The sequence below is a fragment of the Oncorhynchus mykiss genome, chromosome 23 (assembly GCF_057628025.1).
Source record: "Oncorhynchus mykiss isolate SJ-2025 chromosome 23, ASM5762802v1, whole genome shotgun sequence".
Classification (NCBI taxonomy): Eukaryota; Metazoa; Chordata; class Actinopteri; order Salmoniformes; family Salmonidae; genus Oncorhynchus; species Oncorhynchus mykiss.
Genome location: NC_143044.1, coordinates 50883818 through 50897663, shown reverse-complemented (window position 1 = coordinate 50897663; position 13846 = coordinate 50883818). Strand labels below are relative to the sequence as shown.

General features: G+C 43.7%; 1 protein-coding gene across 10 annotated transcripts in view; it reads left to right on the top strand.

Moving 5' to 3' along the window:
* The window catches only part of LOC110503014 (mitogen-activated protein kinase kinase kinase 4), a 75503-nt gene that overhangs the window by 26567 nt on the left and 35090 nt on the right, over positions 1–13846 (top strand). For 5 of the 10 annotated variants that reach the window (XM_090217586.1, XM_090217584.1, XM_090217589.1 and 2 more), the window contains 6 exons: positions 4831–5030; positions 5334–5941; positions 6033–6677; positions 6944–7465; positions 12525–12788; positions 13009–13161. In XM_090217586.1, coding sequence (XP_090073712.1) covers positions 4831–5030; positions 5334–5941; positions 6033–6677; positions 6944–7465; positions 12525–12788; positions 13009–13161 — 2392 coding nt within the window. The remainder of the gene's footprint in view (positions 1–4830; positions 5031–5333; positions 5942–6032; positions 6678–6943; positions 7466–12524; positions 12789–13008; positions 13162–13846) is intronic. The other 5 variants (XM_090217587.1, XM_090217585.1, XM_090217591.1 and 2 more) reach the window with 1 other exon arrangement.

Here is a 13846-nt window from a genome sequence, read left to right as displayed (position 1 = left end):
CGGAGAAATTTCTGCATAATGCATCTATAATTTTTAAAATCAGGAAATTTTTTACGTAATTTTATGAAGCATACCTTACCTTGTTTCAAAGTAGCCTCGCCAAAATACGACCATAGAAATAAATGTTGAGGGAATTCATTTATAAATGGTTCTGTATTCCACTGTATTTCACTGAAATGTTTTGTTTTCGAAATTATTGTTTCTTGATTTGACCATATTAATGACCTGAGGCTTGTATTTCTGTGTTTGCTCTATCAAATCATAGACTTAATTATAATAGTCTGACTGAGCGGGGGTAGGCAGCAGCAGGCTCCTAAGCATTCATTCAAACAGCACTATACAGCGTTTGCCAGCAGCTCTTCACAATGCTTGAAGCACAGCGCTGTTTATGACTTCAAGCCTGTCAACTCCCGAGATTAGGCTGGCAATATAAAGTGCCTATATGAACATCCAATAGTCAAATGTCTATGAAATACAAATGGTATAGAGAAAAATAGTACTATAATAACTACAACCTAAAACCTCTTAACTGGGAATATTGAAGACTTGTGTTAAAAGAACCACCAGCTTTCATATGTTCACATGTTCTGAGCAAGGAACTTAAACGTTAGCTTTTTTACATGGCACATATTGCACTTTTACTTTCTTCTCTAACACTTTTTGAATAATTTAAACCAAGATGTTTCATTATTTATTTGAGACTAAATTGATTTTATTTGTGTGTTCTATTGTGATGTAAGGCAGGTCCTCACAAGACAACAGGCCTATAAGCCCTCAGTCCTGCCTCTCTCCGCCTATTGCGGACAGTCTGAGCACTGATGGAGGGATTGTGCGTTCCTGGTGTAATTCGGGCAGTCGTTGTTGCCATCCTGTACCTGTCCCGCAGGTGTGATGTTCAGATATACCGATCCTGTGCAGGTGTTGTTACACGTGATCTACCACTGCGAGGACGATCAGCGGTCCATCCTGTCTCCCTGTAGCGCTGTCTTAGGCATCTCACAGTACAGACATAGCAATTTATTGCCCTGGCCACATCTGCAGTCCTAAGGCACGTTCACGCAGATGAGCACGGGCCGTGGGCATCTTTCTTTTGGTGTTTATCAGAGTCCGTAGAAAGGCCTCTTTAGTGTCCTAAGTTTTCATAACTGTGACCTTAATTGCCTACCATCTGTAAGCTGTTAGTATATTAACGACCGTTCCACAGGTGCATGTTCATTAATATTTTATGGTTCATTGAACAAGCATGGGAAACGGTGTTTAAACCCTTTACAATGAAGATCTGTGAAGTTATTTTCGATTTTTTTCGATTTTTTTTTTTTTTTTTTTGAAAGACCGGGACCTGAAAAGGGACCTGGCTGTGCCTTACAAAATGACTGTGCGCATTGGCTCTAGTTGTTTTTAAAAGAATAGCCTGAAATGTTATTTTTTCAGCTCTGATTTACTCCAGGCACACAACAGTTTATAGGCCTAGTGTTTTAGTTCTTTGTATTCTTAACATTTTCAGGTCACTGCTCTTTTTTTTTTTACACACCAGAGGGCAAGTGAGATGGGGTGGCTTTGTGACCTTTAGGTTAACCTTTTGAACTATGATTTAGTGCCGTATGGCTGCCCACCACCAAGCAGATGTACTTCACGAGTTAGAACAGCCATAAACACCACCTATTTCTACAATTTATATTCTTAAAATCTGGTTTTAAACCTAACCTTAACCACACTGCTAACCTTAAATAAATACATTGCCTTGCGAAAGTATTCGCCCCCCTTGAACTTTGCGACCTTTTGCCACATTTCAGGCTTCAAACATAAAGATATAAAACTGTATTTTTTTGTGAAGAATCAACAACAAGTGGGACACAATCATGAAGTGGAACGACATTTATTGGATATTTCAAACTGTTTTAAATCAAAAACTGAAAAATTGGGCGTGCGAAATTATTCAGCCCCTTTACTTTCAGTGCAGCAAACTCTCTCCAGAAGTTCAGTGAGGATCTCTGAATGATCCAATGTTGACCTAAATGACTAATGATGATAAATACAATCCACCTGTGTGTAATCAAGTCTCCGTATAAATGCACCTGCACTGTGATAGTCTCAGAGGTCCGTTAAAAGTGCAGAGAGCATCATGAAGAACAAGGAACACACCAGGCAGGTCCGAGATACTGTTGTGAAGAAGTTTAAAGCCGGATTTGGATACAAAAAGATTTCCCAAGCTTTAAACATCCCAAGGAGCACTGTGCAAGCGATAATATTGAAATGGAAGGAGTATCAGACCACTGCAAATCTACCAAGACCTGGCCGTCCCTCTAAACTTTCAGCTCATACAAGGAGAAGACTGATCAGAGATGCAGCCAAGAGGCCCATGATCACTCTGGATGAACTGCAGAGATCTACAGCTGAGGTGGGAGACTCTGTCCATAGGACAACAATCAGTCGTATATTGCACAAATCTGGCCTTTATGGAAGAGTGGCAAGAAGAAAGCCATTTCTTAAAGATATCCATAAAAAGTGTCATTTAAAGTTTGCCACAAGCCACCTGAGAGACACACCAAACATGTGGAAGAAGGTGCTCTGGTCAGATGAAACCAAAATTTAACTTTTTGGCAACAATGCAAAATGTTATGTTTGGTGTAAAAGCAACACAGCTCATCACCCTGAACACACCATCCCCACTGTCAAACATGGTGGTGGCAGCATCATGGTTTGGGCCTGCTTTTCTTCAGCAGGGACAGGGAAGATGGTTAAAATTGATGGGAAGATGGATGGAGCCAAATACAGGACCATTCTGGAAGAAAACCTGATGGAGTCTGCAAAAGACCTGAGACTGGGACGGAGATTTGTCTTCCAACAAGACAATGATCCAAAACATAAAGCAAAATCTACAATGGAATGGTTCAAAAATAAACATATCCAGGTGTTAGAATGGCCAAGTCGAAGTCCAGACCTGAATCCAATCGAGAATCTGTGGAAAGAACTGAAAACTGCTGTTCACAAATGCTCTCCATCCAACCTCACTGAGCTCGAGCTGTTTTGCAAGGAGGAATTGACATTTTTTCCCGTCTCTCGATGTGCAAAACTGATAGAGACATATCCCAAGCGACTTACAGCTGTAATCGCAGCAAAAGGTGGCGCTACAAAGTATTAACTTAAGGGGGCTGAATAATTTTGCACGCCCAATTTTTCAGTTTTTGATTTGTTAAAAAAGTTTGAAATATCCAATAAATGTCGTTCCACTTCATGATTGTGTCCCACTTGTTGTTGATTCTTCACAAAAAATACAGTTTTATATCTTTATGTTTGACGCCTGAAATGTGGCAAAAGGTCGCAAAGTTCAAGGGGGCCGAGTACTTTCGCAAGGCACTGTAAATCTTAAATAAAATAAGACCAAAAAGCAAATGTTTGTTTTCATGAATTTTTATGATATAGCTCAATTTTACTTTTTGGCTGTGGTAACTAGTGAAAGGCCTAAGTTTATGTCCTTTTTTTCTGAAATGTGCACTTGTTCACTTCACTCTCCTTCACGGATTTAACAGCATAGGATTCTAAGAATCGGCTGGAGGGAGTTAATTTTTGTCAATGATTGTTATATTTCCCAATTGTTAAATCCATTCAAGAATTTGTGGAAGCAGAAGGGTCGGGAGACAACCCTACAGAGGGGTACTATTTGCTCTCTTCAGGCTGAGAACCAGCATGAGGTTTACCTAGTAGTGGAATGTGAATCCCCATAACTTACTCAGGGTTCCAGACTAACATTTGCTCAGGGTCAGACAATTATAATACATTTTTAGGTATCTTCTAATGTAATTCACTATGCTTTATTAAAAGGTGTAATAGATTACTAGGATGTAACACATTTATTGAATACCATCTAACATGTCCAAACAGGTATGCATGATTCAAATTATTTTGATATGCATCCTAATCCAGTGATTGTCATGAATTTTGGACAAATAAGCATTTTTCTTTTTGTTATTTTACTGTCAAAATAGGGCTTTTTCTGTTCAATGTAGATACATTTTTCACTAATAAGGCTTTTAAATACTGAGCATCGGCCATTGCAAGTGTACTTGGTCTCCATTGTACATAATTAAAAAACATTTTTTTTAGGACATTACATTTAATCAAGGCCCAGAGGGGTATATGGCCAATATACTATGGCTGAGAGTTGTTCTAAGGTGAAATGTGGAAGGCCTGGGCCATATTCCATAAACCCTGAGGTGCCTTATTGCTATTATAAATAGGTTACCAAAGTAATTAGAACAGCAAACAATTTAGTTTTGCATCATACTCATATTGTCTTTATATACCACGTCTTTCAGCATTCAGGGCTTGAAACACCTGGTTTATAATTAGAGTTAGCGATCTAGCTAATGTGTTTTGAGTTTCCACTTCCTCAGGTGGTGAATTAGCACCAATTTGAATTAGGCCTATCTTGACTGTAAAAAAGTATGCTTTGAGCACAGTAATGATCGTTAAGAAATAAACATTATACCTACAGAAAGGTGAGACCCTCTTAATGTGGATGATTAGTTGCATCCCAATTTGCAACTAATAGTTAGACTTTTTTTTTTTTTTTTAAACCCCTTTTCTCCCCAATTTCGTGGTATTCAATTGTTAGTAGTTACTATCTTGTCTCATCGCTACAACTCACTGCGATGCAGTGCCCTAGACTACTGCGCCACCCGGGTGGCCATAGTTTGACATTTAGTCAATTAATCAGATTTTTTTCTCTCTGACCACACCCCTCATCTCCTCCATAGGACATTTTCTGTTGAAGACACTAGATTTGTTTCCATAGAATCCCTACCAAACAACTCTACTCTTGTCCCGCAGGCAGGCCAATCCCTCAAAATATGGTTTGGTGCATCAGAACTGCGAGGTGGAAGAGTTGTGGGACAAGCGCAGCAAGGAAGAGGAAGCTCTGCACAGCACGTCTCCCCCCTGCACCCCCCGGCAGATGAAACGCATGTCGGGGAAACACCAGAAGAACCGCCAAGGTCAGGGAAGGTCGGCTAGACGCTCTCCTAACAAGGGTAAGTTAGGGGGGTAAGATGTAGTCAGACGTAGAGAGAACAGGGGAGTAGTGTGGTAAACACATCAGGCAAACGCCAGAGGAACAGCCAGGGCAAGTCATCTGGACGCTCTCATAACAAGGGTAAGAGAGAAATGAACATTAGATAAACCCACTCTACCTGTTAGGGTAACTGCAACAAACATAGTGGCCCGCATTTGGAATGAGCCAGTAGCAGTGAGTAAAGGAACCATAACGTGGATTTTCTTGACGGGTAAAGGTTCTATAATTAGTATTGATTTTCCACTCTCTCTCTGGATCTCAGCAGACAAGCAGACGTCCCCCTCCAGCCCATCCCAGCCCCAGAGAGAGAGGCAGCCCAACCCCAACAGGCTAAGAGAAGGGGCCGAGCGAAACCAAGACAAAGGCCCCCACCTCCAGCCCCCGGAGGCCGAGCAACATAACTACAAGTTGGGCAAGAAACAGACCGACCCTTCTGAGGGGATCCAAATAAACAAACAAGAAAAGAAACAAAGTGAGGATCAACAACACAGCTACAAACAGGGTCAAAAACAACGTGCCACCCTGCGCTCCAGCGAGAGAGACCACAAGAAGACCTTCCACTGTTCCTTCATGCTGGACCCGCTCTCCAAGACCTCTAGCCCCTTCGGTGGAGGCTCAGCCCTCAACATGGACCCCAGGAAACCCTACCTGTCACTGGGCTGTGGCAGCGGCAAGCTCCTGGTCACTATGCCCCACCCCATGGCCCATCGCACCCACCGCCAGACGTCCCGTACAGACTGCCCCGCTGATAGACTCAAGTTCTTTGAGACGCTGAGGTTGTTATTGAAGCTGACATCCATGTCGTCCAAGAAGAAGGAGAAGGAGCAGCGCGGCCTGGAGAACACCGCCTTCATGGCCCAAAACAATGACGTATTTATTCACTGACTTATTTACATATTTATTGATTCACTTATTTATGCATACTAGTGTGTTTTTATCTTGCTCTCTCTCCAACACCCAGGTGGTGTGGCTGGAGCTCCAGGCGTGGCACGCGGGACGCTCCGTCAACGACCAGGACTTGTTCCTGTTCACAGCTCGTCAGGCCATCCCAGACATCATCCACGAGGTCCTCCACTTCAAGGTTAACTACCACAGCCTGAGCCCCAGCACCGTAGGCCTTGGGCAACCTGGCCTGCGGACGGGGGTAGGAGTGGGAGTACCAGGGGCATCTTCAGACCAGGGGGCCCAGAGGACCCTAGTGTTCACAGAGTCAGGCTGTGGAGGTCCAGGCCAGGTGCCCAAGCAGAGGTCTCCAACCCAGGGCTCAGAGACGGTTTCTGGGGAGGAAAGGGACTCTAACCAGCCTGCTGCTGGTGGTGCTCCAGAGACTAACCACGCTGTTTCAGTTGACCCATGGGGCTTCAGCGCCAACCCCTCCTCGGCGGTAGATGCAGCAGCCCCCCTGGGTTCCGGGGCGGGGTACAGGGAGCACCTCCAGCGCCAGCGGCTGGCCTTCGAGCAGGTCAAACGGGTGATGGAGCTGCTGGAGTCGGTAGAGGCTTTGTACCCGTCCCTGCAGACCCTCCAGAAGGACTATGAGAAGTACGCGGCCAGGGACTTCCAGGGCAGGGTGCAGGCACTCTGTCTCTGGCTCAACATCACACAGGTATTGTGGGGGATGGAGGAGGGTTTTACTGTATGCACATTCAAAGTAATACCAGAGCTGGGCAATGGGAACGGGATTGTCCTCTTAATGGCAAAGCAATCCCTTTTTTCTCTCTTCTGTGGTCCCAGGTGGCTCAGTTGATAAAGCAGGGTGCTTGCAACACCAGGATCATGGGTTTGACCATTACTTCAAAATGTAACCAATAGGTGTGAAAAATGTTTGTATAAAAGCGTCTGGTAAGTGGCATATATTTGTTATTCTATTAGGATCTCAACCAGAAGCTGCGTGTCATGGCCACCGTCCTCGGCCTCCGGGACCTCTCCCGTATCGGCTGGCCTGTCTTCGAGATCCCCTCGCCACGCTGTTCCCGCGGCAATGACGACGAAGACGAGGATGAAGAAGACGAGGAGAACGACTCCACGGCAACCTTCATCGCCGGCGACAGCGACGGAGAGGACCGGGACCTAGTGGTGGAGGATGGGGGAACGGACGAGCCTCAAGGGATCGAGACGATGGGAGAGCTCTTCCCCTGTTTGACTACTAAATTCCCCCACTTAATATCCGAAGACAAATTCCTCCCAGCGGCCGGGACTGGGACTATAGAGGTGGTATCAGGGGGAACAGGGACAGGGGGGATATACTGTCCCACAGCCATCTACAGACCCTTTGTAGATAAGGCCTTGAAACAGATGGGTCTGAGGAAACTGATCCTGAGACTACACAAGCTGATGGACCCCTCCCTCCAGAGGTCCCGGGCAGCCCTGCTCAGCCACATGCCTGCACAGGAGGTAAGAGAGCGAGAGCTGCCACATTGTTTTAATGTGGTTTTATACAAGAAAAGGTTACATACGAGTAGGCTTTGATGGGATCCAGGTTGTCATACCTTCATACTGACCTTGTGCCAAACCGGGATATTTGGTAATACTGGCTGGCACTGAACACGAGCCGCTTTTTTCAAACCCAACTGATCTGTTATCCGAAGGTTTGCAATGCTAACAAGTACATGTAAAATCACATAGAGAATGCTAACAAGCCCATTGCGTACATTTTCTAAAGTATTTGCAGGACAGACATCTCAGCTCATACAAGTAACTCAAAAATGTTAGTCAGTTTTCTGCGCACACAAAACAAATATTACACAGCTAAGCTCTTGATTCGGAAGGGGATTCTATGCTCTTACTAAGCGAAGCTTGATTTTGGAAGAAGCTGACCACTTAGCTAACTAGCGACTAAATTAGCAAACCTAATGGACAACACTTAGGCTTCTACTTCCAGCTTATACACACTATATACATTTTGCAATAGTTTTGTTTGGTGTTAGTCCTGGCCTTTCGCTAACCTTCACCTCTCCCATATATGTTCTGATAAATCCAGTTTGATTTCTGTTTGCCATATATTTTTTAACTGTGCTATTTCACAAAAGTTCTGAACCTATATACATATTACACACAGTACATTTTAGACAGATAGTTAACTTAATAATTAAGGTATCTGGCAAACATTTATACTGAACAAAAATATAAACGCAACATGCAACAATTTCAAAGATTTTACTGAGTCACAGTTCATATAAGAAAATCAGCCAATTGAAATACATTCATTAGGCCATAATCTGTGGATTTCATATGACTGGGAAGGGGTGCAGGCATGGGTGGGGAGCCAGGCCCACCCACTGGGGAGCCAGGCCCAGCCAATCAGAATTAGTTTTTCCCCACAAAAGGGCTTCATTACAGACAGATACTCCTCAGTTTCATCAGCTGTCCGGGTGGCTGGTCTCAGACGATCCCACAGGTGAAGAAGCCGGATGTGGAGGTCCTGGGCTGGCGTGTTTACATGTGGTTTGCGGTTGTGAGGCCGGGTGAACATTCAATTCTCTGGCAGCAGCTCTGGTGGACATTCTTGCAGTCAACATGGCAATTACACGTTCCCTCAACTTGAGACATTTGTGGCATTGTGTTGTGTGACAAAACTGCACATTTTAGAGTGGCCTTTTGTTGTCCCCAGCACAAGGTGCACCTGCGTAATAAGCTTCTTGATATGCCGCACCTGTGAGGTGGATGGAATATCTTGGCTTAGGAGGAATGTTCAACAACAGGGATATAAACAAATTTGTGCACATCAGTTGAGAGAAATGAGCTTTTTGTGCATATGGTAAATGTCCAGGATCTTTAATTTCAGCTCATGAAACGTGGGACCAATACTTTACATGTTGCGTTTATTTTTATTCAGTATAGTTGTGAGTTCCATACTTTAACAGCACCTGACGTGTGCTGAACAACAGTGAGTGACTTACAAGGCTCCGGTCTCTTGTCATTGTGTGCTTGTAAACAAACACCACGTGACTGAGGACTACCCGGAAGTTTCATAATTAAACATCTCTTGTCATTGTGTGCTTGTAAACAAACACCACGTGACTGAGGACTACCCAGAAGTTTCATAATTAAACATCTCTTGTCATTGTGTGCTTGTAAACAAACACCACGTGACTGAGGACTACCCGGAAGTTTCATAATTAAACATCTCTTGTCATTGTGTGCTTGTAAACAAACACCACGTGACTGGGGACTACCCAGAAGTTTCATAATTAAACATCTCTTGTCATTGTGTGCTTGTAAACAAACACCACGTGACTGAGGACTACCCAGAAGTTTCATAATTAAACATTGTGACAGGTGAAATGTGTCTTATCTCCTAACACGTTGAACAAGTTGACTTCAGGTATTTATTAGAAAGTAGATAGACATATTGAAATGTATTAAATGACGGTATTGAAAAAAAACTATAGTGGATGGTCCTTGCTATCTGGGAACCTTGGAACGACCCCCCCCCCCCCCCCCCCCCCCATTTGAAGTTGACATTTAAAATGGTTAAGGTTAGGTTACGCCTTGATCACACCGATAGCGTCATTGAGCAAGATGGTACGCAGCATCATCTGGATATGTGTGCAACTAAAGTCCAACATTCACCTCCTGCTACCATTTGTCAAGCCGTCTACGCATACAGTTTGACACATACATTCGATAAATCCAACATTTGCACTGCACAGAAAGCACTGCAACTGCTTCTGCAACGCGCAATGCTGCAAGAACAATGCAGTGTTCCATTGGAAATGAATGTACTTCTGGTGCTATGATCCTGTCGGTGTGATCAAGGCGTTAGGGTTTAGGGTAGCGATGTCCCAAGGATCCTGGGGACATCGCTACACAAGCTCACAGAACGGGACCGCCAAGTGCTGAAATAGGTAGGCCGTACAAATCGTCTGTCCTCGGTTGCAATGCTCACTACTGAGTTCCAAACTGCCTCTGGAAGCAGCTCGCCGCCATTGGACTCTGGAGCAGTGGAAACGCGTTCTCTGGAGTGATGAATCACTCTGCACTGTCTGGCAGTCCGACGGACAAATCTGGGTTTGGCGGATGCTAGGAAAACGCATCCTGCCCAACTGCAGGGTGCCAACTGAGAAATAATGTTTTGGGGCTGTTTTTCATGGTTTGAATTAGGCCCCTTAGTTCCAGTGAAGGGGACTCTTGAAGCTAGTCAGAATTTGGAAAGCAAATATGAATGCCAATCATGGAATGTTAATTTTTTTTGCACAATCACAAATGACCCTCATTTATACATACTTACAGTTAAATTGATTTCCAACAAAGCTGCCACTGCACTCTCTCAACTGTGACTGGTCCATGTGTTATCCTAGCTAAGTGCTCTCTCAGCTGTGACTGGTCCATATGTTATCCTAGCTAAGTGCTCTCAGCTGTGACTGGTCCATGTGTTATCCAAGCTAAGTGCTCTCTCAGCTGTGACTGGTCCATGTGTTATCCTAGCTAAGTGCTCTCTCAGCTGTGACTGGTTCATGTGTTATCCTAGCTAAGTGCTCTCTCAGCTGTGACTGGTCCATGTGTTATCCTAGCTAAGTGCTCTCTCAGCTGTGACTGGTCCATGTGTTATCCTAGCTAAGTGCTTTCTCAGCTGTGACTGGTCCATGTGTTATCCTAGCTAAGTGCTCTCTCAGCTTTGACTGGTCCATGTGTTATCCTAGCTAAGTGCTCTCTCAGCTGTGACTGGTCCATGTGTTATCCTAGCTAAGTGCTCTCTCAGCTGTGACTGGTCCATGTGCAGAAACAGTGTGCACAAAAAGCTATCCATAAACATTCAGGATTAGAGGTCGACCGATAGTTTTCATAACAATCGGAAATCTGTATTTTTTGGCCCCGATTTAAAAAAAAAAATAAAAAAAATAAAATAAATAAATAAATAAAAAATAATAATAATAATAATACTTTTAAATTACAAAAATTTGTTTTATACCTTATTTAACTAGGCAAGTCAGTTAAGAACACATTCTTATTTTCAATGACTGACTAGGAACTGTGGGTTAACTGCCTTGTTCAGGGGCAGAACGACAGATTTTCACCTTGTCAGCTCAGGGGTTTCAATCTTGCAACCGCACAGTCCAACGCTCTAACCATTGCACTCCACGAGTAGCCTGCAATGTAACAAGAATATTTAGACTTAGGGATGCCACCCGTTAGATAAAATACCGAACGGTTCCGTATTTCACTGAAATAATAAACGTTTTGTTTTCGAAATGATAGTTTCCGGATTCGACCATATTAATGACCAAAGGCTCGTATTTCTGTGTGTTATTATGTTATAATTAAGTCTATGATTTGATAGAGCAGTCTGAGCAGCAGCAGGCCCGTAATCATTCATTTAAACAGCACTTTCGTGCGTTTTGCCAGCAGCTCTTTGCAAGCACAGCGCTGTTTTTGACTTCAAGCCTATCAGCCTAATGGCTGGTGTAACCAATGTGAAATGGGTAGCTAGTTAGCTGGTTGTGTGCTAATACTGTTTCAAACGTCACTCGCTTTTAGATTTGGAGTAGTTATTCCCCTTGCGCTGCAAGGGCCGCGGCTTTTGTGGAGCGATGTGTAACGCTGCTTCGATGGTGGATGTTGTCGATGTGTTCCTGGTTCGAGCCCAGGTAGGGGCGAGGAGAGGGACGGAAGCTATACTGTTACACTGGCAATACTATAATGCCTATAAGAACATCCAATAGTCAAAGGTATATGAAATACAAATGGTATAGAGAGAAATAGTTCTATAAATACTATAATAACTACAACCTAAAACCTCTTACCTTGGAATATTTAAGTCTCATGTTAAAAGGAACCACCAACTTTCATATGTTCTCATGTTCTGATCAAGGAACTTAAACATTAGCTTTTTACATGGCACATATTACTTTCTTCTCCAACACTTTGTTTTTGCATTATTTAAACATTTCATTATTTATTTGATGCTAAATGGATTTTATTGATGTTTTATATTAAGTTAAAATAAGTGTTCATTCAGTATTGTTGTAATTGTCATTATTACAAATAAAAAATAAATTGTCAGATTTAATCGATATCGGCTTTTTTGGTCTTCCAATAATCGGTATCGGTGTTGAAAAATCATAATCGGTCGACCTCTATTCAGGATGACTAAGTCACCTTCCCTGGGGCCCTAGGAGGGAAGGCTTGGTCTCCTCTTCTCTCTACGAGGTGGTAAATTATCTGTGAAAGCAACAACAGTGTGCTGGTTGAAAAAAAAAAAGTTCCCCACATACTCAACTTGTAAACAGCAAGAGATTTAGCTATAGGAATGTACACTTCTCTTGTTAGGGCTATTTAAAATAAAAAATACATAAATAATTCTCAGTTGTCCAGTTGAGTTGACAAGTTGAATACTTAAGAGGTTTGGAAACTGCATTCCACTGTCCTTACCACCACCTCCCCTTCTCTGTAGTTTGTCAACATGCTAACATGTCTGTATTGTGCGTTTTTGTATGTGTGTGTCTACCCCTAGTTCACAGACTTCCCAGACCCCATGCTGTACAGTGACTACCTACCAGAACTGTCCCGCCACCTGTCCTCCTGTAGCACCCCCTGTGGCCCGGAGCTGGGGGCAGACCAGGTCTCTTGGGAGGAGCTGTTGGACATGGACCTCCCCTCGTTCCGACCTGCCTTCTTGGTCCTGTGCCGGGTCCTGCTGAACGTGATACATGAGTGCCTTAAACTGAGACTGGAACAGAGACCTGCAGGGGAGCCTTCACTGCTCAGCATCAAACAGGTCAGCAGGCACACTGTTTTCTTTATTGACTGATTAATGCTATTGGGCTGACCAGAACCTCAGATGTTGTCCTTTTTAAAGCACAGTTCTATTATCTATGGTGGATGTGTAACCGGGCCAGTCTAGTACAGCTTGGCCTGCTCTGTTTGGCTCAGTAAGATGAAATGGTTAGGCTATATGTTGATGCCCATGCTAACCGGTGTCTCCATCTGTCCTGTAGTTGGTGCGTGAATGTAAGGAGGTGTTGAAAGGTGGTCTCCTGATGAAGCAGTATTACCAGTACATGCTGAGGCGGGTGGTCACAGACCCCCAGGGACTCCAGACCAACGCCAACATAGATGAGTTTGAGGACGACCTCCACAAGATGCTAGTGGTAAAACAGACCTACTGAGTCAGGATTAGGGTTTCCAGAAATCATCGATGGAAGAGTTCTGAGGGAATAAGCAGTATATCCGGGAATCCTCCAACCAGGATTTCTGGGAATGCAGAGAATTGTAGATTTTTTGCAACCTAGTTAGGATCGTCATGAAATTATAATGAGGCATTATAAGGTGGTCATGCATGCTTATGTCAAGTTTTATAATGCATTATAACTGCACCATAACATCGACAAGATCAAGAACGACCTCCACAAGATTCTGGTGATAACGCAGGTGTCTTACTGAGTACTAAACTGTAGAAGATGCATCTCCACTGAAAGTGCTTTTTAGTCCTGGATTAAGTTACATCTGCGTCTGGGAAATTAGGGCCCTAAACCACTAACGTGTGTGTTGCTCTCAATGGTACAGCTGTAGAACGTTTTGAGGATTCGGCGTGGCGGAGGTGACATTGCCTACCCTCAATACCTTGGCTCGGCCTGTCAGGAAGTTCAAAGGAGGTTTTCAGACCCAGAGTCTTAATCTTGGTGTAGAGCTTGGAGGGGACAGTAGTATTGAGCTGTAGTCAATTAACAGCGTTCTCACATAGGTATTCCTCTTATCTAGGTGGGTGAGGGCAGTGTGGAGGGCAGTTGAGATTGCGTGATCTGTTGGGGCGGTATGCAAATTGAGTGTGTCTGG